The sequence below is a fragment of the Saccopteryx leptura genome, chromosome 10 (assembly GCF_036850995.1).
Source record: "Saccopteryx leptura isolate mSacLep1 chromosome 10, mSacLep1_pri_phased_curated, whole genome shotgun sequence".
In the NCBI taxonomy this organism is placed as follows: domain Eukaryota; kingdom Metazoa; phylum Chordata; class Mammalia; order Chiroptera; family Emballonuridae; genus Saccopteryx; species Saccopteryx leptura.
This window is the reverse complement of record NC_089512.1, coordinates 3,254,635-3,279,942: the sequence shown is the minus strand read 5'-3', so window position 1 is coordinate 3,279,942 and position 25,308 is coordinate 3,254,635. Positions and strand designations below refer to the sequence as shown.

At 54.4% G+C, this 25,308-nt stretch overlaps 1 protein-coding gene across 5 annotated transcripts in view; it reads right to left on the bottom strand.

Moving 5' to 3' along the window:
• LOC136382110 (contactin-4) overlaps nucleotides 1–25,308 on the bottom strand; it is an 813,951-nt gene that overhangs the window by 77,646 nt on the left and 710,997 nt on the right. For all 5 annotated transcript variants that reach the window (XM_066351018.1, XM_066351022.1, XM_066351020.1 and 2 more), the window contains one exon: nucleotides 14,671–14,798. In XM_066351018.1, coding sequence (XP_066207115.1) covers nucleotides 14,671–14,798 — 128 coding nt within the window. The remainder of the gene's footprint in view (nucleotides 1–14,670; nucleotides 14,799–25,308) is intronic.

The window sequence follows — 25,308 nt, the reverse complement described above, 5'->3', positions numbered from 1 at the left end:
TCTGCTCCGGTAACGGGTTCCTGTTCCCACTGATCACCTCCCGGCACAGACAGGGAGTGACACGCACATTCGGGGCAGATGCTGCCCGGAATGACAGATTGGAGAGAGTCCCTTCTGTCAGCCTCCTCCTTCTCCTACCCCATCGTGGTCCATTTTCATCCACTCAGTACTTAATTTAATAATTGGAAATAGGCCCTGGCTGGTTGGCTCAGTGGTAGAGCGTTGGCCCGGAGTGTGGAAGTCCCGGGTTCGATTCCTGGCCAGGGCACACAGGAGAAGCGCCCATCTGCTTCTCCACCCCTCCCCCTCTCCTTCCTCTCTGTCTCTCTCTTCCCCTCCCGCAGCCAAGGCTCCATTGGAGCAAAGTTGGCCCGGGCAATGAGGATGGCTCCATGGCCTCTGCCTCAGGTGCTAGAATGGCTCTGGATGCAACAGAGCAACACCCCAGATGGGCAGAGCATCACCCCCTGATGGGCATGAAGGTGGATGCTGGTTGGGCACATGCGGGAGTCTGTCTGTCTGCCTCCCCGCTTCTCACTTCAGAAAAATACCCCCTAAAAAAAAAAAAAATAAATAAGAAATAAATAAGTGGAAATAATCAAAAGGCCGCCTGGCCTTTTCCATGGAGAGATGGGACCCACTTACTCCTGCGTGTCCGTTGCGTGCAGGGGGGCCTGGCAGGGTCGTCGATGTGGGATTTGGAGAGATGAGACCATGGGAATGCTTGAGGTGGGGGGTCCACCGAGAGAATGCACCTCTCCTGTCGAAAAGCATTCCCATCCCAACGTCTCGCACACGCTCACAGCCAAACACAGGCCTGTGGGTTCAAGTCAAATCGGGTAGGAGAGCCACCGGCTCATGCGCTCTGGCCCACGGCTGACACTGAGACACGGCTGGTGCCTCTGGCTCCCGCTCTCCCCGCTCCTTAACCAGTCAGTCCGGGAGAAGACCACACAGAGCTTCTTGCTCCGACCACCCTTCCTCCTGGAAGGGGGCTGGAAACCTTGATCTCGGCCTGATTCTGCATGTTCCTCAGGGAGAGACAAGTCCTCCGAACGGGGACATCCGCCTTGAGGACCCCCGTCGTGCTGTGTGCCTGCCCCCCATCTCTGCCACCAGATGCATCAGTGCCGGAGCTGACACCGGGCGGCTCTCTGCCCGCCGACCTCGACGTTCCTCTCCAGGGGTCTCAAACTCAGGCGGTGAACAAAGGTGATCGCGTATTGAACGCCCTCAAGTCCCAGCCCGTGATTACACTGGAGAAGAGAGTGTTTTTCAGGACTCTATTTTAAGACTCTGCTGCTCATAATTAGCAGAATAACCTTTTCAACCCACACTGCGCTGCTGATTATGGCAAAATTCACGCTGGGAGAAACAGAGAGGGAGGCTGAAATGAGGAAATGAAGTCAACGTGGCAGAATCCCACCCAGGGGCCTGCTTTCGCTCCAGGGCAGAAAAACACAAGGGCAGGAACACATCTGCAAAGCCACAGCACCTCAGAGGACGGTACCACCGGAGTGCTGTTCACAGGGGCCGTGTCCACCGTCGCCGGCATCGGCTCTGAGAACACAGAGAGGCCTCGTTGCGGCCCCAGCAGGCCCCTCCGGCCACCGGCTCGCGGCGGATGCTTCCCACAGTGTCTCCCCGGAGCCGACATCCGTTGGAACTGGACGTCGCCCGTGAGGAAAAGGCCACCCGTCTCCTCTTTGGCTTAGTCTCATTCTTGAAAATGTTTTCCTTTCCTTGAACACAATAATGCCATCTGCTCCCAACACTTCAGCCACAGGGAGGCATCTCCCCTGGGGAGCCTGTTCAACACGACAATTCCTGGGCCTCACCCCTGGAGACTTTTGTTCCACGGGTCCAGGGGAGGGTCCAGGAAGGCACAGGCCATAAAGGACGCCCAGCAGCTGTGATGCTTGGGGACCCACGGCACAGCCCATGGCAGCTAGTGTCTTTTGTATTTTTTGACTCTTCCCTCATATCAGGGCTGCATCGGGGAGTCCCCTCAGCACCTGTACTGGTCTCCATAAATTGATTCCCATTGTCTTGCCCGTCAAGAAGTGTGAACGCAAATAGCATGGTGGCCAGAGGTCCTACTGAGGCTGAGGGCAGTGCCCAGGGAGACAGATCCTGTTACAGCAGAAGTGGGCGTGGCTTAGGGAAGCCGAGGGAAGACAGGGCGAGTCCCATTGGACAAGCCTGGATCTCACCGTTCTAGACAGAATCCGAGCTTTACTGACATGTCAGCAGTTCTGCTACTGGAGGGGGAGAGGGGGAGAGAGAGAGAGAGAGAGAGAGAGAGAGAAGAGGGGACCTTAATACAGGGATGGGCGACGTGTTTTCCAGCTCAGGACGCGTTCAAAGCAGGTGGTGCCACTTTTCAGCTGCTAACTCTTCTGGGATGTTTGCGCACTGATGAGAGCGTGGCGCAGGCCCACGTGGAAGGCCACGCTGGCTCTCAGGGTTGGGTCACGTTCCCGCCCTTCCGACGGCTGCCTGGGAGAGGTGGCCATTCTCACCTTTCAGCCCCGGCTCTGGCTGGAGCCCATCAGAGAGAGGTGACGGCGATGTTAATTAACTCGCTTCTTCTCATCCGGGTCTGACTCTGCACTTAACCTCACGGCCCACGCACGGTCTGTTTGGACGCGGCGCTCAGATGTGATGCCCCGTGACAGCCGGAGAAATTCAACCCTGGCTCGGTGGGGTGACTCCTCTGAGACAGGGCAGCCCTCCCGCCCCGGGGGGAGAAGCACCGCGCACAGACGCCAGGGAAGGCGGGTGGGCGTCGCCCGTGAGCCATCCTGATACGACTCTTCCGGTTCAGGGTTCAGGAGGAGACGAAACTAGTCTTTTACAGAGTCGGGACCGCGTGTCCGCTTCCCCCACGGGGGCTGCCTTGAAAATGCAGAAAGATGAACGATTTTACACGCACACTTATGCGCACTCGCGCGCGCATGCGCACACGCACACAGTCCTCTGCACCGCGTTGTTCTCAAACCACAGGTGGTTCCGGCACGCGGGCACGGGAGACGCCAGCGCTTCCTCCCACTTCCTCCGTCACTGCTCCCGCGATGGGCCGGTGAAAACCCGCCTCGTATTCGAAAACAAACCATACTGATCCTCGACCCTACTCCGTGCCCCGAAAAGCCCAGCACACACACACACACACACACACACACGCACGCACACACACACACGCACACGCACACACACGCGCGCACACACGCGCAGGCACGCACACACACACACACACGCACACACACACGCACGCACACACGCGCACGCACACGCACACGCACACACACACGCGCGCACACACGCACACGCGCACACACACACACACGCACACACACACACACGCACACGCACACACACGCGCGCACACACGCGCAGGCACGCACACACACACACACACGCACACACACACGCACGCACACACACACACACACGCGCACGCGCACGCACACGCACACGCACACACACACACGCGCACACACGCACACGCACACACACACACGCACACGCACACGCGGTCCCTCCCCCACTCGGCAGTGGGGTCGGGGTGCATCTCAGAGGCAAGATGGGAAGACGACAGGGATCAGCTCAGAAGAGATGCCCGAGACAGGGGTGGGCCTTTATTTACGTACTTGAGAAATATATAACTTTAATAACTCGGAGGATGTGTTCAGAAGTGGGAGCAGAGGTGGGTCAGAGATCTATGCTTTTTAATATCAACTTCCTCTCCAGGAAGAGTTTCATCAGGTCGATCGCTAAATCACGCCGATTGTAAAACAGCTGAAATGGGGCAATTAGTAGGGAACTGTGACAGCCGCGGAGAATGAGACATGGGAGGTTCCCCGGGCCAGCCAGATGGATATCTTCAATATACTTCTTATTATCGGCTGGTGGTAATAAGTTCAATTAAACCGACTCAGTAACTACACCAGCCCCTCTGCGTTGCCGGGGAAAGAAAGAAAGTAATTATGCGCCTCACGTTTAATGAAGCCAAAGAGTCATCTTCTGTTTCCCTTTTCTGTGGGGTTTGTTTTGTTCATTGTGATTGATAAGTGCTCATTAGGACATAAACCGTTTATTTCATTTTACAGTAGAGTGTTTTCCTTTGGAGGAAGTACTTGGTGTCTTTGGCGGTGTGAAAGCTCTTTAGTTTTGATGTAGCCTCATTTCACTTGTTTATTTTTCCCCCCTTTGTTTCCCTTGCCCGTGGAGCCGTATCGGGGAAAACATTGCCACAAGAGATGCTTGAGATTTTTACGGCCTGCGTCTTCTTCCAGGGATTTTTGTGGTTTGGTGACTTACATTTAAATCTTCTTAAACCCATTTTTGGGTTTATTCTTGTGAATGGTGGAAGTTGGTAGTCTAGTTTCTTTCTTTCTTTCTTTCTTTCTTTCTTTCTTTCTTTCTTTCTTTCTTTCTTTCTTTCTTTCCTTCTTTCTTTCCTTCCTTCCTTCCTTCCTTCCTTCCTTCCTTCCTTCCTTCCTTCCTTTCTTTTTTTTTTTTGGCATGTGCCTTGTCCAATTCTCCCAACACTATTTTATTGAAGAGACTGTCTTTACTCCATTGTATACTCTCGCCTCCTCTGTCAAGTATTAATGGACCATAAATAAAGGCGTGGGTTTATTTCTGGGTTCTCTGTTCTGTTCCATTGATCTGTACTCCTGTTCTTATGCCAGTATCATGATGTCTTGATTACAATGAGCTTGCTGGTATAACTTGATGTCAGGAAGTGTGATACCTCCCACTTTGTTCTTCTTTCTCAAGATTGCTGAGGCTATTCAGGGTCCTTTTTAGTTCCATGTAAATTATTGGAATATTTGTTCTAGGTCTGTGAAATACGCCATTAGTATTTTACTAGGAATTGCACTGAATCCGTAGATTGCTTTGGGCAGTATGGACAGGCCAATCATGTTCATTCTTTCTAGCCACGAACATGGTCTATCTATGCTTCGACTAATTTGTATTGCCCTCAGTATTTTTCTTCAATGTCCTATAATTTTTTGAATACAAGTCGTTAACCTCCTTGGTTGAATTTATTCCTAGGCACTTCATTTATTTTTTTTGTTGCAATAGTAATGGGAACGGTCTCCTTAACTTCTCTTTTTGATACTTCATTCCTGGTGTTTGGAATGCCACCGAAGGGCGCCGACGGTGTGATGCTGGGCTGTACACTCCGAGCCCGCCCTGTTCTGTGAACCGGCCTCCTCCCACTACATATGTTCCGCTTTCAAAGAAGCGAGTATGTGGATGAACGGGTTAACTGTCACTGGGAATAAGGTTTTCTCTCGCCTACAGCACCCGGGAGGGAAGCAGAAAATCAGGTCCGCTATCTGGATGGTTTTGACGGTAATACCTGACCACGTAGAGGAAGTCTGAGCTGAGATCTTCTTTCTGAGATAGTGAACATATCAGACTGCAATTTAAAAAATATATATTTCTTTATCAATACGTGTGGGTCCCAGTCCTACACTGAACGATCTTTAACATTTCTGCTAGACCTCCAGCCTTTCCCCGCCGGATAACGCCTAACAAATTTACCTTAATCAGCTATCGTCATCAATACAGCTCGAGTCCTACCCCGCGACCTCACCAGGGACCCCTCCCCCACACAGACCGCTGTGAGGCGGTGCCGACGTGGAACACGGGCTTTTACATTTCAACGTAGTTACCCGGCGTTATTTTCCGCGTCTCGTTTTACGTGGAATCACCTCACGGGCACATGTAAGACACTGCCATCTGTCCTGCTCCTCCTGTGCTGTGGCATTATTTCTTGTCGTTACCAACGGCGACGTCCTACACACGTGTGCCACGCAGTGGACACGGGTGCTGGGCTGCAGGGCGCCCGCCCAGAAGCAGAGGCGCTGGGCCATGGAGCTGGCCCACCTTCCACCGCACCGGCTCGCCGCCGTTTCCTGACCTCACCGACAAGACATTCTGTTAGATGTTGATTTTTTGACGATCCTATATGTTAAAAAAAAAAAAAAAAATCACACCACACTGGTGCTTAAATACCCATTTCCCTGTTTCCTAGGGAGGTTGATGCTTCTCCAAAAGCTTGCTGGCCCATGGTGTGTGAGTGAGTGTGTATGTGTGTGTGAGTGAGTGTGTGAGTGTGTGTACGAGTGTGTGTGAGTGTGTGTACGAGTGTGAGTGTATGTGTGTGCGTGCGAGTGTATGTGCATGAGAGTGCGAGTGTGTGTATGAGTGTGAGTGTATGTGTGTGTGTGCGAGTGTATGTGCATGAGAGTGTGCGAGTGTGTGTGTGTGCGAGTGTGTGTACATGAGAGTGTGTGTGTACGAGTGTGTGAGTGTGCATGTGAGTGTGTGTATGTGTGTGTGCATGAGTGTGTATGTGTGTGTGAACGAGTGTGTGTGTGTGTGTACGTGTGTGACTGCATGTGAGTGTATGTGTGTGTGCGAGTGTGTGTGCATGAGTGTGTGCGAGTGTGTGTGCAAGTGTGTGTGAGTGTGCGTGTATGTGTGTGTGAGTGTGTGTGTGCATGAGTGTGTATGTGTGTGTGAGTATGTGTGCGAGTGTGTGCATGTTTTACACCAAAAGCAAGAATGTGAAGTTGCCCTCAGCGTAACGGCGTTCATCGAAAAGAGCCGAGCTGGCGTTGAGACACACGACAGTTAAGGAATGACACCTTTCTTCTCGGCCGAGGACGGAGAAGGGGCAGGCAGGGTGGAGTCAGGGTGGACGTCACGGTGTGCAGTCTGTGTGAACTTCGACCTCCGCGTGACGGACGATGAGAGGCTCTGTTATCGTGGGAACCGGACCATAAAAGGGGATCGTTCTGGCCATGATCGAAATTGGTCAAGGCAGGCTATCTGCTCAGTCCACGTGGTCCTCATTAGGGCCCGCGCGAACGTCGGGGGATTTAATTACGCCCTACTTCATCACGACCTTGGCTTCGTGTCCTGGTAGAGAGTTCCAGGTTATATCACGCTACGCGGATGCAGGAAGACCAAGAGGCACAATTATCTCTCTCTTCTATAAGGACTCTCCTGTTTTAGGTAATGGCTGCCAGCCCCAGTAGGGCAGGTCTCAGATCTAATAGGCTCTCGTGCTGAAATCTCCTGGCCGCCGTCCCTGTACCAGGGGACCTATCCTAATGAGCGTTTAGCCCTTCTAACAACAAACTTTTCTTCCCGACTCTCGATGCCCTGGGTCGGAATTTGCGTTAATCTTATTAGAAAGACCCTTAATGAGGGCTGAGAAATAATTGGTTCCAGTGGAAGGCCTCTAATTAGGTTGAAATGTATTCCGATACACGGGCCCATTGTGAGAAGCTCCTGTTGTGGGTTGGCCGCCAAATGCCACTTGCTGGGTACCGATTTCTGATGGAGCCCCAGTGAGAAACGGAGAGCCTCGAGTAATTTTACACAGAAGAGGCGGGCTGCTCCTCACGCATTTTCAAAGAAGTTCCAAGTGGAAGGACTCTTCATTATCGGGTCGGTCACGCTCCACACGGAGAAGGCGATACCTCTCCACGCCTAACAGCTGAGGCAGAAGAACTTCTATAGGGTGCACGGCAGTGATGTTATTTATGGACACTGCATTGGTAAGAAGATTTTCTATCTGTCTGCCACATATACATGCACGCACACACACACACACACACACACACACACGAGAATGCAGAATAATTTCATGTTAGAAAGATACGTGGTTGTCATTAAAATCTACAGAGGACTTCTTTTTTTTTCTATCAAAGATAGTTGAAGTATAATTTTTTTTCTTACGATAAAAGTCATTCTGGGCCGCGGCTGGGTAGCTCACTTGGTTAGAGCATTGTCCCGACACGCTAAGGTTGCCGGTTCGATCCCCAGTCAGGGCCCACAAAAGAATCAACCAATGAAAGTATAGATAAGTGGAACAACAAATCGATGTTTCTCTCTTTCCCTCCCTCTCTCTCTGAAATCAGTAAGTGAAAAAAAAATTTGTTTATGTAATCTGTGGGTGGGGGGGAGGGGGTGTAAAGAGGAACAAATACCCGGTGACAGAAAATGACTTGATGTTGGGTGATGGGCACACAACACAGTCAACAGTCCGAATGCTTTAGAAACACTCACCTGAAACCTGTGTACTCTTATAGATCAGTGTCACTCCATTAAATTTAACTTTCTAAAAAAAAATCTAACCCCCCCAGCAATCTGTGTACCCAATTAAAAAATTAAACAAATAGTAATAATAATAATAATAATAAAACCTCTCTCTCCAGATGAAATCAGGGTAAATTTTATGTATCAGACGTCAGAAGAAAAGCTATGTCTTGGTCAGAGAAAAGCCACAGCCCGAGTGGCCCGTAAGCTAACAGTGGACCAGCAGCTGGCTGATGTAGGCTGGTGACAGCAGGAAGACAGGAAGGGACGTGTCGCCCCAGGTGATGTGTTTTCTGCTCTGAGACTCTCCCTGGCCCAACAATCTGGTCCCGGCAGTTCGAGGCCTCCTCCGACCCTGGAGAACCAAACTGAATTCATCCTCCTGGTATCGACCAAGTTATTTTTCTCTTCTCCCTCTATTAGTGCCCTGACCGCCTCTCCTCGGGATTTTCAGCTCAGCGCCCAGGACTGAGGTCAACGCTTCGGACACTGGGGTGCGGCTGACGTCCCGGGAAAGAGATCTTTTTGCTCATTCCGGCTCATAATCAGCCTCAGATTCCTGCGCTCCTGCAAGCCAATCACGGTCACCATGCCGACAGGTGACGGCTGCGTCCCCCTGCGCTGTAGGCATGGACACTGAAATGGGAATTCCATAACATTTTCACATCTAAAAATATCCTATGAAAAACAGAATTTTTTTTTCAACCAGTTAAACACATGGACATGACTCTGAGCTTCTGGGCTGGCTTGGCTGTGTGAGAAGATCAACTTGGATGCTGATTAGAAATGTACATTTTTCAGGTCTCCTTGCTAGGGTTTCTGGGGGTCGTAGGGTAGGGGGAGGCTGACGACACTGTGTTTCTATTCAGCACTGCGCGGCGCTCTACTGTCCTTTGGGGCGAGCCAGGCTTGCGCCACGTGTCGTCGGGTCCCACCAGCTACAGGGTAGTCAAGGTCATCTTGGACGTAGTTCAGCAAGCTAAGTACCGAGGGTCATCGCGGCCACGGCTGACCGCCCTGCATCTCACGGTGAGCCCCGCCGAGGTGATTCATGGGGGGGTGGGGGGGTTGCTGTTACTGTGGTCCTCTGGCTGAACTACACCCGAGACAAAGCCTCTAAGTTACGCTCCTCCAGGACTTCAACGTCACAACACCTGTCACGTGACACCTGGCGAGCGAGGCCCCGGCATCGCGCGGGACGGCGGGATCCCTCCGCCGTGGAGACTGCGGGAATCGCCACGTGCGGGGTTGCACGCGGATGCACGTGTTCTCCGGACGTTTCTTAGTGACGTGGGCAACCGCTAAAGCCCGTCTGGGCGTCAAGGTTGGAGACGACGTCTTAGGATGTGGAGAAGGTGGGGGTGGGGGGTGCTGACTTGAGAACCGTTCCTGCTTGAAATGAGAACCGCAAACCCGAATCCCAAACACGCCAATAACTAGCCTGAAAAACAGAATCGGATTTAACCCTCTGAGCAGTACGCACGCGCATGCACGTCCTCCTGCCTCCTGACCGCCCAGAGGACGATCGCTTTATTTTAAAAATGTGAGGCAACGTGAAGAAAAGGCAAATGTATGTTCTTCCTGTTTCCACACATTAGTTATCAAACAAACAGGATTTTAAGTGTAATAAAACTGGAACTAGAATTCATTTTATTTTTTGAAAAAAAAAAAAATCAAAAAAACAACTCCCGGGAGTCAGCGAGCATGAAGAAAACTCACCACTCAAAGGGGTTAAAAATGTAGAAAGTCAGAAGAGGGCATGATCATCACGACACTCCCCCATCCCCGGCATCTGCAGGAGCTCTGAGGTTTGGAAGCGGCTGGCTCAGGCGGAATCGGAGTATCTGCCCACTGGGGACTTGCCTGCCAGAGATGCACTATAAGTGAACCCCCCCTGTCCCCCCCCCCCCGCCCTGGGACCTGGTGGGGTGGACGTGTCCCCTCCCGCTCCTCCTCTCCTTACCGACCCTGCCTTTGACACAGTCTTGAGCTTCGGGGCTGAGGTGCAGGAGAGGAGGAAGAGAATTGGATTTTAAAAGTGAGGTTAATGATAGAATTATCATAAAAAGGTCAGAGACAGGAGTTCTGAAGGGCTGACCTCCCTGCATTTCCGACCCCGGACATTCTCAGGAGATGAAAGCGAATACAAGCACCTTTCCCGGCCAGAGAACACCACCTTGTCTGATCCGTCAGTCCCTTTGTAGATTTCCACGTGGAATGAAAACCCAGCGCGGGGTCCCGCTCTGGGTCACGGCAGGGGAGGGCAGGGCTGGGGCGCTCTGATGTGCCCGTCCGCCCCTGGCACGGTTCACGAGGAGTTCACAGTGGGCTTCTCTCGGGCTTTACGGGGCAGGCATCCACAGGGCACGTCTCAGTTTATGGTAATGTCCTCCGCGGGGAGGATCTGCACACACACACTTCCTGTTAATGCTGATGGGGGTCAGGACCCAGCCCCTGGAGACATGTGCTCCCTCCGATGACCCTGACCTTACTCACAGGGGCAGGACGGCTTGCCGCCCGTACACAATGTGACCAGATAAAGCCCATGATTCTTTCCACCCTCCCCCACTTCATCAAGAGGAGGAATAATATGAGAATCAGAGGACACCTGTGGAGAAGGTGACCAGGAAGAGCTCTCACTTTGACACGAGTGAGTTCTGTCAGCTGCAGGGAGGGATGTCCTGCGTCGTGACTGGTCCCTGCACGTCTCTGACCTCCTCTTCGCAGGCCACCAGGCTCCTCCTGCCCAGTCCTTCTCTCTCCCCATGTTTTGGGGGAGGGGATTCCCGTTTCAAAGTAGTCTGTGTGCCTCAGCAAATCATGCACCCAACAGAGGCGGGGTATACTGACCACCTGGTCACACGTCCTTCTAAGTCCTGTTCCTAAGTCCACTGAAACACTCCTGAAAGTGACACCATGTTTCTCAAGCTCACATACTGCTTTCATGATTTTTTGCATATCCACTTAAAACAATGCATATTTAGGACTTTTTGGGTTTTTTTTTTTAAATTTTAGTGAGAAGTGGGAAGGCAGAGAGACAGATTCCCTCATGCGCCCTGACCTGGGTCCACCCCGCAAAACCCACTAGGGGGCGATGCTCTGCCCATCTGGGGCTTTTGCTCTGTTGCTCAGCAACTGAGCCATTATTTAGCACCTGAGGTAGAGGCCATGGAACCATCTTCAGTGCCTGAGGCCAACTTGCTTGAACCAATCGAGCCATGGCTAGAGGAGGAGGAGGGAGAGAGAAAGAGAGAGAGAGAAGGGGAAGGGGAGGGCAGGAGGAGCAAATGGTCTCTTTTCCTGTGTGCCCTGACCAGGAATCAAACCCAGGACATCCACACACTGGGCCGATGCTCTACCACTGAGTCAACTGGCCAGGGCAGGGTTTTTCTTTATAATGACTCACTTCTTTACATATATATATATATATATATATATATTTTTTTTTTTTTTTTTTTTTTTTTTTATCTGAAGTTGGAAATGGGGAGGCAGTCAGACAGACTTCCGCATGCGCCTGACTGGGATCCACCTGGCATGCCCACCAGGGGGCGGTGCTCTGCTCATCTGGGGCGTTGCTCTGTTGCGACCAGAGCCATTCTAGCGCCTGAGGCAGAGGCCATGAAGCCATCCTCAGTGCCCGGGCCAACTTTGCTCCAATGGAGCCTTGGCTGTGGGAGGGGGAGAGACAGAGAGAAACGAGAGAGGGAGGGGTGGAGAAGTAGATGAGCACTTCTGGGTGCCCTGGCCGGGAATCAAACCCGGGACTCCTACACGCCAGGCCGATGCTCTACCACTGAACCAACCGCCCAGGGCCTACCTAAATATATTTTAAAAGGAGATTCAAAAAATTTTTTCCCTATAAATGGAATACTCGTGTTTTTTCTAATACACACTGAAAGAAGCAAATCATTACTGAAATTCATTTAAAAATAAAGCAACCACGGGTTACCTGTGAACTAACTGCCTAAAGTGATCTCTTGCACCATTGTTGGGGGACCGCTGTGAACATTTAACACAGCGGCAAGAAAGAGAAGTATTCAGTTTCTTAAAACAGGTAGAAGTTACTGTCTCTGCCACATGTCTATCCACCCAAAACACGAGAGGACCACGGCATATGTCATCACCGGCGTGTCTGTGGCTCTGGGCCGCAATTCGGCCCAAGAGCCCAGGGAGCCAGCCACGTGGCTGGCGGGTGAAGCTTCCGCCCTGGGGCTGCAGGTGTTCCTGGGATAGGGACTCTGGTGGAAACAGAGGGCCGCCTCTCTGCCAACCCCCTGGGCAGCCGAGAAAGTCAAGGCTGGTAATGAGAAGGACGATAATCAAATGCAGGACATGATCTGTACTTTTCCTGTGGAAGTCCCCACTTTCGGCAACACGGAACTGCCCGGGTGTGGCTCCCATGTTCAGGCGTGTCTAACCTTTCACAGGCGCAATTACTGCTCTTGGTGGGCTCCCTTCCCTTTGCTGATGATTCTAACACGTGTGGAGGGTCGACGTTGCCTGCATGTTCATCTGCTGTGATTTAGAATAAAGGTGCCGCCATTCTGTTAAACCACAACAGCAACAACCGCTAATACTTCCGAAGCGCTAGGCACCATGCTAATCACGTACCACAGAAGATCTCGGCCACCACCAGAGCCCTGCGATGTCGGCAGTGCTGTTATCCCCACAAAGGCTAATTATCTGTCCACTGTCACGGAGCCGATAACGGGGAGAAAGGAGGTGCAAAGCCAGACCTCTCTCTGAGCCTCACTCCCTAATTGCTTCTGAAGACTGCTGTCCACTATTGTCTTTCATCTCCACAGCTAACAAACACTCTGACGGGTACCCGCTCTGAAACCCTGTGGTCCTGGGTGGTCACCAGGCTTCCTGGGTGGAGGAGGGGAGCATACTTTAACTCTTGAGTAGTACAAACGTTCATGGACGTCCTCGTGCCTCCTGACCATCCAGAGTACCATCGTACATGTGTGAGACAACATTAAAAAAAGGCAAATTTATGTTCTTCTTGTTTCCATAAATAGGTTATCAAACAAACATGATTTTTAGTTAATAAAACTGGGACTGGAACTAATTTCATTTTTTGAAAAAAAAAAATCAAAAACACCTCACTCCCAGGGGCCAGTGAGCATGAAAATAACTCACTACCCAAGGGGTGAAAAGACCCCCGGCCGGAATGCTGTTTTCCAGAGATTAACCTCCGCCCCCTCTGCCTGTGGCACAGAATTAGCCCCTGGCTGGTCACACGCCTGTGCTTTTGCTCTGAGGGGATAACGAATTATTGATTAATAATTAATAGATGAATTGGCGAAGTCCTTCCAAACACGGATTCACTTCCGCCTCCCGGGCTTCCGATTTCCACCTGCACAGACACGCGTGTTTACGGTCAAGAGGGTAACACTTCCGGAAGGGCAACACTTTTCCAACTTCCCAGGGCCCTGGAATATGCAATTAGGTGATCCTCAACTTTCCTTTTTTCAATTACAATGGAGGCCAATATTCTTTGGGGGATATATTTGTATTTGCCTCAGGCTCTCTTACTTCATGGAGGGAGCTAGCCACACAGGGCCCAGCAGGACCTAGTGAGGTACGACCCACCTGTCCCTGCTGCGGAGAAACAAGTGGGGAAATAAATATCCCGGTCCGTCCCCTTCTGCCACTGGTGACCCAGAGAAAGTCCCAGCCGGAGCTTCTGTTCCTCAGCCAGATCAATACCAAGATCCCTTTAACTCAACCATTCTAAGACTGGGCCCCAATAGGAAGTGATTGATAGGAATGCAAATGACATGCAAATTAAAGCCACACCCTCACAATCCTCACTTAGGAAGTTCAGGGGGTCCATCCCATCAACCTGCTGTTGAGTAGGCTCCCCCAGTGCTGTGCTGGGCGCCTGAGGGACGTCCTGTCATAACTGATGGGGCACCCCGGCCACAGTGTGCTGTGCTGTGCGGTGCCATGCGGGGGGGGGGTTCATTTCCTGGAACCGGGCGGGGTCGGCTGGGTGGCCACAGGGAAGCACAGAGGAGGACAGACGGAGCCCCTTCTTGTAGGAACGTCCTTATTCGTGCCCCTGAAGAGCCAGGGCTCCGGGTGCCCTTTTACAAACCGCGCGCCCACGTCCTTGTTTAAACGAGGTTTGCTAAAAATAGAACCTCGAGTGTGGGTTTTTAATTTGTCAGCACGGTGTTCCTGGACATGGATGTCAAACCCAAGGAGGCTGGAGAGAAATTTAATTAAAGGACCGAAGAGAGCACTCGTCGCCCTGACCGCACCAGACACAACGGCTGGGGGTCTCAGAACCGTACTGGGCGGTTCCGAAATCAGATCGCCTTTCCGTCACCATCACGACCAGCCCGCGGCTCTGAGGATGATCCCCCGCGTCACGTGGGCCGCAATGAACGAACCCGGTCACGTGACACCCGCCTGGTCACGTGACACCCGCCGATACGGATGTGAACGCCCCCGCGTCTGTCTGTCGCCGGCATGGCTGGAAGTGAGGTCACGTGTGTGTTACGGGGTGACCCTCCCGGGGTCGGGGGGCGCCCTTACCTTTCACGACCAGGTTCCCGGTGCTGCTCGCCGTTCCAAAATGGTTGGTGGCCACGCAGGTGTAACTCCCCGCGTCCGCCTTCGTCACGTTGACGATCCGGAGGTGCCCGTCTTCAGAAACAGTGACCCTGAAACCAAAGCACACAAACCGAGAGAAAATGGGCTAAACGGAGCTATTTCTGTCATCTTTCCAACGCGGCGTCCGCGGCCTCCCTCGCCCGTCCCGTCTTCACTCGGGATGTCTGCCCTGCGTTCGCGCGTGAGCGCTCAGGGTACCTGACTTGTTCAGTGTCCTCAGTCCTTTCGCTGAAAGGCTCTCCACGTTCTGTTGGAATCACGATTAGAAACGTGAGATCAGAGATCACCATGCTCCCTTTCTGGCAGCTCCACCCCCCCTCCCCCAAGGGACGGCGTCCTGTGGGTCACTACGCTTCTGCACACTGCGGACGGGCGAGGAATAAGAGAAAACCCTTTGCGGGGTGACTTGATGCATTCTCGTTGAACGTGTTTTCTTCCCGATGAGAGGCTTACACGTTCAATGAGGTATGACTATGCGCATTTATGTCTGAGATATGTTGGGCAATGAACGTATTTTCTGTGAGAGGCAATAATTGAATTCCAAAAAAAAAAGAGAAAAGATTAGAACATTCCACCCCCAGGCATGACTTTGGCAGAACAGCAGGTGTGGAAGGCACATCTCAGACCCCATATATAGTTAGTTAGGGACCCCTATCGGCCACCTGGCGGGAAGGTAACCGCTTTCCCCGACAGACACGGAGGCTGGGCCGGGAAGGACTGCCCCAGAGCCTGTCCCGTCCCCAGCGTGACCCCAGCAGAAGCAGAAGCCCGCAGGTGGGTGACATGCTTGGCCGGCAGGCTAGTCGGAGGGATAAACAGTGTCCACTCCACGGGAGCTCACACCAGGGAAATGTCTGCCCACCTCTCCTGTGTCTGTCCAGCTCACTCACTTCTTCCTTTCCCTTCTGCCTCCTCCTGCTGACCAGGCCAATCGGAACAGACTCCGAGGTGATGGCCGCCTCTCCTCTGGCTCCTCCCGGCCCCTCCTCGGGGCGTGGCCGGGTGGAGAACGCCTCCCTCACCACCCAGGCTCGCAGCTGCAGGGCTCCCACCAGCACCGGCACAAAGTCCTGTCTAGACTCTGCGAGGCCCGGAGGATCATGGGATCGCTGGCTCTGTCCTTCCGGCTGACTTGATTTCATTCCGATCGTCCGCCTGTCTGTGAGCTCGAGTCACGCGAGCCTTCGGCAACTTCCCGGGGGACTGGGAGCCCTCCCACTGGGAGCCCCCCCACAGTGCCTCTCCATGGGTGCTCTGTCTCCATGACCTCAGGACTAAGCCGCCACCCTCTCATCTGCTCAGGACCCAGACCCAGACGAGGGCGGGCTTCTCCTTACACACCTCTCCTGATGCACATTTCTAACGTGGGTTTCCCGGCCGCTCTCTTTATTTCTTCCTCTTCCACGCAATCTAAGAGTTTTGTGTGGCCTGTCCACTGTCTTAGCACAGAGATGAGACCCTTCGTGAGGGACAGGGACGGTGCTGGCCACAGACTCTATCTCCTGGATCCTGGACTTAGGGTGATAGGTGGTCTGTGTTCCATAGTCTCCTCAGTGACTTAGTAAAGAAGCAAGATTTAAGTATCCTGAGAGCAAGTCCATACATGTGACAGGAAGGCAGAGAGGCTGGACCAGTTGGCCGTAGTCCGGGCTTCAAGTCCCTTACGCATATTTGAAAGAAGGGGTCCAGGGTGGGCACAGCTCCGTTCACAGAGCTTTGGCCGGGCATGTTAAGACCACAGGTGGAGATTGAAAGGCGCTGGGGTCACAGATACTGTGCCTAATTTTCATGAAGCTCTCAGGGATGGGGCGGCCATAGCCTTCCTGGGGACCCAGCCCGGGTCCCCCGATGCCGAGAGGGTGTGAAGGGGTCAGACCCCTGCAAAGGATGCTGGGACCAGAAGGCAGGCGCTCACACTCAGGTCTGTCAGCCCCAGCCCCGGGAACGGCTTGCTTCATGGCCCAAGGGCAAGTCTCTCATCTAGGAAATGGAGCGAGCAATACCGTTCCGATCGGCAGAGGGTGAGGACGAGGTCAGACCGGGTCAGGGAGACCCCGGGGACACTTCCTGGCACTTAGTAGGTGCGGTTCTCTTTCATCTGTAAAGCTTTCCTCCCACGCAGTCCTTTGTACACGGGGGAAATCGGACATTCCCTTCACGCACTTTCTTTCGATACGGCAATTAAAGCGGCCTCTTCTGACACCCCAGCCATGACGTCTGACAACCTGAAGTCAGTACAGAAAGGACCGACGTGGCCCCCCAATAAGCGCATGGGATGCGGACGCACAAGGAGGCCCTTGTTGTTCATTCTTGTCACACACGGAGCACCTGACACCCCATCGGCCCACGGGCAGATGCACTTCCAAGAACAGAGTGGCGATCACGTCCTCATTACCCCACTAACCACACAAACAGCTTCCTAGGAGTTCATCACATTGCTACGTATAACACGTGCTGGAATCTGTGAACGGTGACATCTGAACACCCCTTAAGGGAGGTGACACGTGCGCTTTGGATATGAGGTCACCTTCCGGGACGCTACGTAGACCCAGACGGGGCGGGCGGGCGGGCGGACTCTTCCCAAGCTGCCCTGAAAACAAAGGGCTGTCGGCGACCTATATACCACTTGAAATGGCATCGCTGTCATCCCAAGGACCCGGAGCCACCCCCTGGCTCACACGTGATGACGCCAAAGCCTGTGACTAAGGATGCGAAGAGAGGACCTGCCATCAGATAGATGACCTGGGTGTTCGGTTTGGGTCCAGGGCCCCCTACCATCACGCCTCTGCCACGCCAGGTTAAACTTCAAGTTATCTGGCACCAGGGCTGTTCCTGTAACTCTCCCCCTGAGCAAACCTGACGGACACCCAGCCTCCCGCTGCCCCGACCTCCCACCTGAGCACACCCCCACTGCCCCGCCCCAAAGTCTTGTGCTAAAACGAGCCTCCCGACTACGCCTTGCTCCCCAGCCCCTTGGGGCTGAGGCCGCGGGGGTCTCAGCCCATCTGTGCACAGAGGCATACATACCGGTACTTTCTCCCCATGGATAAGACGCACATATTTTGGGGGGGAAATTTGGGGTTCTAAAAACTGGGTGCATCTTCTACAGTGGTTGTGGTATTTCCAATGCCATAGATGGAACTGAAGACGAGGCAATCTATTAATATGAAGACAGTGATTCGTCATCAGACACAGACGAGGACAAGCTGCTAATGGATGGGAGTTTAGACAGTGCTGAGGAGTTGTATGAATAAAACTTGAGTTTGCTAACTTTATGGAACACATTTTCTTACCTCACAGGATACTGTGACGACTGCCTTCTCTGATGAGATAAGAGACGCAGGAAGTTCTGTTAACTGTGGAGTTCTGTGAAATGTCTTCCTGGTCACTCCCACCCCCGCACCCCTAACTTCAGTATCTCCTCTGCGCAGAGGGCAGAAACTCCCGTGGGGCGTGGTGTGTGTGTGTGTGTGTGTGGGGGGTGGACAAGGTTGCCCTCTGGCCTCCCTCAGCCGCCCGTTCCCTGCCCCGGGCCTTCCTGTCCCGTTTCCTACATGCCTCGTGAAATGACAAAGGTCCTTCAGACTCCTGGGCTCTTCATCTTGAAGACTGCGGTGCCTGGCTCAGGCTCCGTGTTCTCGTCCCCGCCCCGTGACGCACGAAGAGCAGGTGGGAGGGACAGCAGTCTCAGGCCAGGGTCCTGGACAAGGGAGGAGTCGGCGTGGGAAGCCCTCCGCAGAGGGGGTTTATTTTTAATGAGAATTAGATAATACGAAGTCTGGGGGAGGGGGCGGCAGGTGTGGGGATATGTTCTTTTGTGAAATTCAATCACTTCTTTATCCAGGCGTACGGTGTCGTGATTGAGAACATAAACTCTCGGCCTGACCAGGCGGTGGCGCAGTGGATAGAGCGTCGGACTGGGATGCGGAAGGACCCAGGTTCAAGACCCCAAGGTCGCGAGCTTGAGCACAGGTTCATCTGCTTTGAGCAAAGCTCACCAGCTTGAGCCCAAGGTCACTGGCTCGAGCAAGGGGTTACTCAGTCTGCCCCACGGTCAAGGCACATATGAGAAAGCAATCAATGAACAACTAAGGTGTCTCAATGAAAAACTAATGATTGATGCTTTTCATCTCTCTCCATTCCTGTCTGTCTGTCCCTATCTATCCCTCTCTCTTTCTCTGTCACACACACACACAAACATAACATAAGCCCTGGGAATAAACTGTCTGGGATCAAATCAGGTTCACGCCACAAATGAGCCACGTGATTTGGGCCAAGTTTCCTGACTTGACACAATGGAATAATGAAGTGACCGTCTCTCACGGGCAGAGAGCAGAGCAGCGCCTCGTACCAGAAACACACCCCGTGAATGTGTTACCCAACTGTTCTGTGACCCACAGCTCCACCCCCTCCTGGGCTCAGGGCTTCAAACACTAACCCAACTGTTCTGTGACCCACAGCTCCGCCCCCTCCTGGGCCCAGGGCTTCAAACACTAACCCAACTGTTCTGTGACCCACAGCTCCACCCCCTCCTGGGCCCAGGGCTTCAAACACTAACCCAACTTTTCTGTGACCCACAGCTCCGCCCCCTCCTGGGCCCAGGGCTTCAAATGCTAACCCGGGACTCGGTGAAGACAGAGACAGCTGTGAGCACCCCCCCTCTGCCGTCCCACAACACACTGCTCTGCCTAGTGAAGCAGATGTGTGACATCCAGTAGTCGTGGAAGGGGAGTGTGTGTGTGTGTGTCTGTGTGTGTGTGTGTCTGTGTGTGTGAGTGTGTGTGTGTGTTTGTGAGTGTGTGTGTGTGTGTGTGTGTGTGTGAGTGAAAAGTAGGGCTCATTCATTCGTAGACCTGCTAAACTCTGCCCGCACTCGAGGCCTCTATCACCCAGGAGGAGCTGACAGGGTTAGACACCCAGCAGTGACGGCAAAGTGGTCTGTGTCACGATGCACACGTGCCTCGGAGTCCTGGTCCGAGGGGCATGGACTTTCCCGGTGGGGAAGCCGTTTCCCATACTACCTGCAGGACAGAGATGGGGCCGGCCAATCAGTGGACCCTACCGACCCATCGGCAGTGACTGGTCTAGGGACAGGCATGCCACCAGAGCCAAGAGCTATCTGAGACCACAACCTCTTTCTTCTGAACTGTTGAATTTGAAGAGGAGTCTAGAAATGGTGGCAGTCACCTTGGCTGGCGTACAGAGGAAGCATGCCTTAAAGAAGCCAGGCAGAGACAAACGAAGCCCAAGAGGGAGACAGACAGACAGACAGACGAGGAGGAAGGCAGAGGCAGGCAGAGACCGCACGGCCCCGTCCCCATCCGTGCTGAAGGCAGTGCCTTCCCCGCATGCCCGGTGACAGGAACCAGCCAAATAAGACATCAGAAACTGGGTTGTAAGTCCGTACAAACTGGACAGCTCGGGTCTTAACTAACTGACCTCGTTCAAGAGACAAGGGGGCACTGAAACTGGGGTGGGGAGACGGGCTCTCTGAGGCTCTGTCCACAGAACTCGTGGTTTGAAGACCGGCGAACTCAATTACGGGGGAATAACCGTGGACGTCTGAGAAAGACTCCACAGTCCTGACCCGTCTTCGCACCGGCCCTATCTCGTACGTTTTACCACTTCTTGCGGCAGATTAAAAAAAGAAAAAAGAAAAAAGCTAAGCACACTATGATGTTTGGTTTTAATTTGTGATATAGGGTTTTTATGAGTGAGGAATTAGCTACAAAGCTGGCACGTCGCCGTGGGCTGCTAATTTGGACTCACTCAAGGAGCTTTCTAAACGCAACTCAACAGGGACGGGCAGATCCTTGTTTCCTTCTCATTTAGATCTTCTCTCAACTGAGGAAAAGAGTTTTACGACGAATATCTCTGCGTTCGTTTCTTTCCCGCGCACGAACGTGGCGGCCGCTGCCCGGATCCCATCCGAGAAAGCTCCATTTCCAAGTTTGCTCCTTGATGAGGTTCTGAAGTTTCTGTTTCATTTCCGTTTCTCCGTTTCAGGCGATTAACGGACCTTAGGGTATGACGTGCTTGCCAATACTGACCTTGGAGCTCCTCCTTGAACTGGTGAGGAGTGATAATAGATTTAAAAAAAAAACACACACCTGAAAATGGAAATCCGCTCCTGGCTTAGAGCAGGTGAGCCCTGACCTAACCGCACGGCTCTTTTTAACACCACTGATCGTATCAGAAAAGTCAGCGATGAGAAAGTGACCAGGAGTGAAAATGAATGTGCCACACAAGACTCAATCTCCCCCACACGCAAAGAGGCCCCCGGACCCGCCACCCAGGAAATGACCCCGCGTGGGGAGAGAAGCAGGTCCCCACGCTGTCATCCGGAGACTTCTGATCTGCGGAGGACCGGGGCCTGTCTGGGATGAGGAGACGCACTGTGCCCCTCTTTCTTAAGGGGAGGCCCCGGGTGACAGCCATCGAAGTACTGGCCCTTGTCAGTCCCATAAATCACAACCGGTCTGGGGACATGGGACCTTCAAAAAATTTCTGATCCCTTCTCTTTCGGGGCATCCGTAACAGGTGCCACAAGCTGCCGGCTAGCCCCACAACATTCTGTCACTCTGCAGAAGAGGCATGTACCCAAACGGTGACCCGTGTGTGTGATTTTTCTGAGCAGTTCCTGCAGAAGAGGCATGTACCCAAACGGTGACCCGTGTGTGTGATTTTTCTGAGCAGTTCTGCACAGAAGCCCCAGCCAGCCAGGGTGACAGAGGCAGCAAGTCCTTGACGGCCTCTGAGTCACAGGGGACACGTCCCTCGTCAGTAACCCTCTTTAACATGCAACTTAGAAAACCTGCAGTGTGGGGAAAGCATGGGTTACTGGTTCCCTTTCGGCAAGCCAGCAAGGGAAGTATCAGACCATTCGGTTGAATTTTAAATCATCTTTAATATTATTCAGTCAGGGATAACACAACTCAGCTAACATTAGGGGCAACATTAAAAAATAAATATCTAAAAAAAAATAATAGTAGGTTTATCCTTTCTGGTATGCACAGTCGGTTCCAGAAAACACCTTTGAAAGTAGAAATCTGCCTGACCAGGTGGTGGCGCAGTGGATAGAGCGTCAGACTGGGACGCAGAGGACCCAGGTTCGAGACCCTGAGGTTGCTGGCTTGAGCGCAGGCTCACCAGCTTGAGAGTGGGATCACAGACATGACTCCATGGTCACTGTCTTGAGCCCAAGGTCACTGGCTCAAGCAAGGGGTCACTCAGTCTGCTGGAGCCCCCTGGTCAAAGCATATATGAGAAAGCAATCAATGAACAACTAAGGTGCTGCAACGAAGAATTGATGCTTCTCATCTCTCTCCCTTCCTGTCTGTCTCTATCTGTCCCTGGAAGGAAGGAAGGAAGGAAGGAAGGAAGGAAGGAAGGAAGGGAGGGAGGGAGGGAGGGAGGGAAGGAAGGAAGAATTAGATTGAGACATTACAAGGGATGGTTATGGATGTAAAACTTCCAACATGGTTAATACAAGTCCTGCTTCCCAGCTCACACAAACGGGCAGGTGGTGCCACGGTCACAGGACCCCTGACCCAGGGACCACCAGTGATGACCTAGAACGAGGCCGGGTAAGTCAGACACCCCCAAACCTGGGGTCCCTACTCCTGATGAGACAAACAGTACAGGGCTGAGCACACGTACCAAGATCCTCATCATAAGACCAGAAGAAGGACCTCCCAGCCACAGTCCTGCACAGAATTCTCCTCTAGTTTAAATAATTGGGGGGTTTTATGCAAACAACCCTTCCTGGATAACCGTGGCAAACGGGACCACACGGTGGTGTCACAGCACGTCCCCTCCAGGCACCAACGGGTCCCCACGGAGAAGCAGCTCCTTTAAGCACTTGGGAGGCTGTCCAGCTCCCACTGGTCCCTGGCTTGCATGGCCCATTAATGTCCCCACCTCACTCCTACGGTCTTCGGAGATCATTTCGAACTCTGGCTTGTGCTCAGTAAATAGGACTCGGCGTTTGGGCAGCCTTTAGGTTTAGGGCCACACGTCCCTCCGTCTTGGACTGGCCCCACCCCAGAGGAACCACTGAGAGAGCAGAGCAACAGAGTGGGGGTGGGGGGTGGGGAACAGGGCCTGGCAGTGCTGTCTGGGGGCTGCCACGGAGACGGACCACGCCCGGGCTGGCTGTAGACGACCTGAACTCATTGTCCCACTGCCCTGGAGACAGAAGTCTGACCTCAAGGCACCGGTAGCTTGGGCTCCTTTCAGAGGCTCTGAAGAAGGATCCTTCCTGACCTCCCCCCCCCCCCCCCGAGCTCCAGGTGACATCAGCAGGTCTTGGTGTCCCTGGGCTGACAGACACGCCCCCGGCCTCTGCCTCCATGGCAGCAACATAGTGTCCTCCCCGTCTGTCTCTACCGGACGCCTTCCCTCTGTGCGCACGTCCACGCCCACAGCCCCTGTTCCTACAAGGACCCCCTCTCAGACCAGAGCCCGCCCACGCCCACAGCCCCTCTCCCTACAAGGACCCCCTCTCAGACCAGGGCCCGTCCACGCCCACAGCCCCTGTCCCTACAAGGACCCCCTCTCAGACCAGGGCCCGTCCACGCCCACAGCCCCTGTCCCTACAAGGACCCCCTCTCAGACCAGGGCCCGTCCACGCCCACAGCCCCTGTCCCTACAAGGACCCCCTCTCAGACCAGGGCCCGTCCACGCCCACAGCCCCTGTCCCTACAAGGACCCCCTCTCAGACCAGGGCCCGTCCACGCCCACAGCCCCTGTCCCTACAAGGACCCCCTCTCAGACCAGGGCCCGTCCACGCCCACAGCCCCTGTTCCTACAAGGACCCCTCCTCTCAGACCAGGGCCCGTCCACGCCCACAGCCCCTGTTCCTACAAGGACCCCTCCCCTCAGACCAGGGCCCGTCCACGCCCACAGCCCCTCTCCCTACAAGGACCCCCTCTCAGACCAGGGCCCGTCCACGCCCACAGCCCCTGTCCCTACAAGGACCCCCCCTCTCAGACTAGGGCCCGTCCACGCCCACAGCCCCTCTCCCTACAAGGACCCCCCCTCTCAGACTAGGGCCCGTCCACGCCCACAGCCCCTCTCCCTACAAGGACCCCCTCTCAGACTAGGGCCCGTCCACGCCCACAGCCCCTCTCCCTACAAGGACCCCCCCTCTCAGACTAGGGCCCGTCCACGCCCACAGCCCCTGTCCCTACAAGGACCCCCTCTCAGACCAGGGCCCGTCCACGCCCACAGCCCCTCTCCCTACAAGGACCCCCTCTCAGACCAGGGCCCGTCCACGCCCACAGCCCCTCTCCCTACAAGGACCCCCTCTCAGACCAGGGCCCGTCCACGCCCACAGCCCCTGTCCCTACAAGGACCCCCTCTCAGACCAGGGCCCATCCACGCCCACAGCCCCTCTCCCTACAAGGACCCCCTCTCAGACCAGGGCCCGTCCACGCCCACAGCCCCTGTCCCTACAAGGACCCCCTCTCAGACCAGGGCCCGTCCACGCCCACAGCCCCTCTCCCTACAAGGACACCCCCTCTCAGACCAGGGCCCATCCACGCCCACAGCCCCTGTCCCTACAAGGACCCCCCCTCTCAGACTAGGGCCCGCCCACGCCCACAGCCCCTCTCCCTACAAGGACACCCCCTCTCAGACCAGGGCCCATCCACGCCCACAGCCCCTCTCCCTACAAGGACCCCCTCTCAGACCAGGGCCCGTCCACGCCCACAGCCCCTGTCCCTACAAGGACCCCCTCTCAGACCAGGGCCCATCCACGCCCACAGCCCCTCTCCCTACAAGGACCCCCTCTCAGACCAGGGCCCGTCCACGCCCACAGCCCCTCTCCCTACAAGGACACCCCCTCTCAGACCAGGGCCCGTCCACGCCCACAGCCCCTGTCCCTACAAGGACCCCCTCTCAGACTAGGGCCCACCCTCCTCCCCGCACGATGCCATCTTCACTGGGTTCCACCTGCAAACGCCTTATTGACAAATGAGGTCCTGTGCTGGGGCTTCGGGGACACGCGACGTTCGGGGACACACGTCAGCCTGCAGTGGGGGTGGAGAGTGGCCACCCTGCAGGGCGGGCTGCCAGTCGGGGCTGAGCGAGCAGCTTCGGGGCTGACTCCGCAGCCTCAGAGGACAGGAGGGGTGCCGTCAGGACCTGACCCTGCCCTCCGCCCACTGGCCCATCCCCCCCCACCCCACGTGGGCCCGGCCCCGCCCCAGCCGCAGCCTCACAGGACAGGAGGGGCACCGTCAGGACCTGACCCTGCCCGCCGCCCGGTGGCCTGTCCCCCCTCCTCCGCCGCATGGGCCCAGCCTCGCCCCAGCTGCAGCGTCAGAGGACAGGAGGGGTGCCGTCAGGACCTGACCCTGCTCGCCGCCCAGCGCCCCCCCCCGCGTGGGCCCGGCCCCGCCCCAGCCGCAGCCGCAGCGTCAGAGGCAATGGCTCCCTGGGCAGAGGGCAAACACTCACACGTGGAGGGTGAAGGGCAGTTTGGGGGGTTGGTCGTGGGTTAAGCGTAAACGCATTAAGTTCAACAGGAAAACAGAAGTTGAGTTCTGCCTGCGCGTT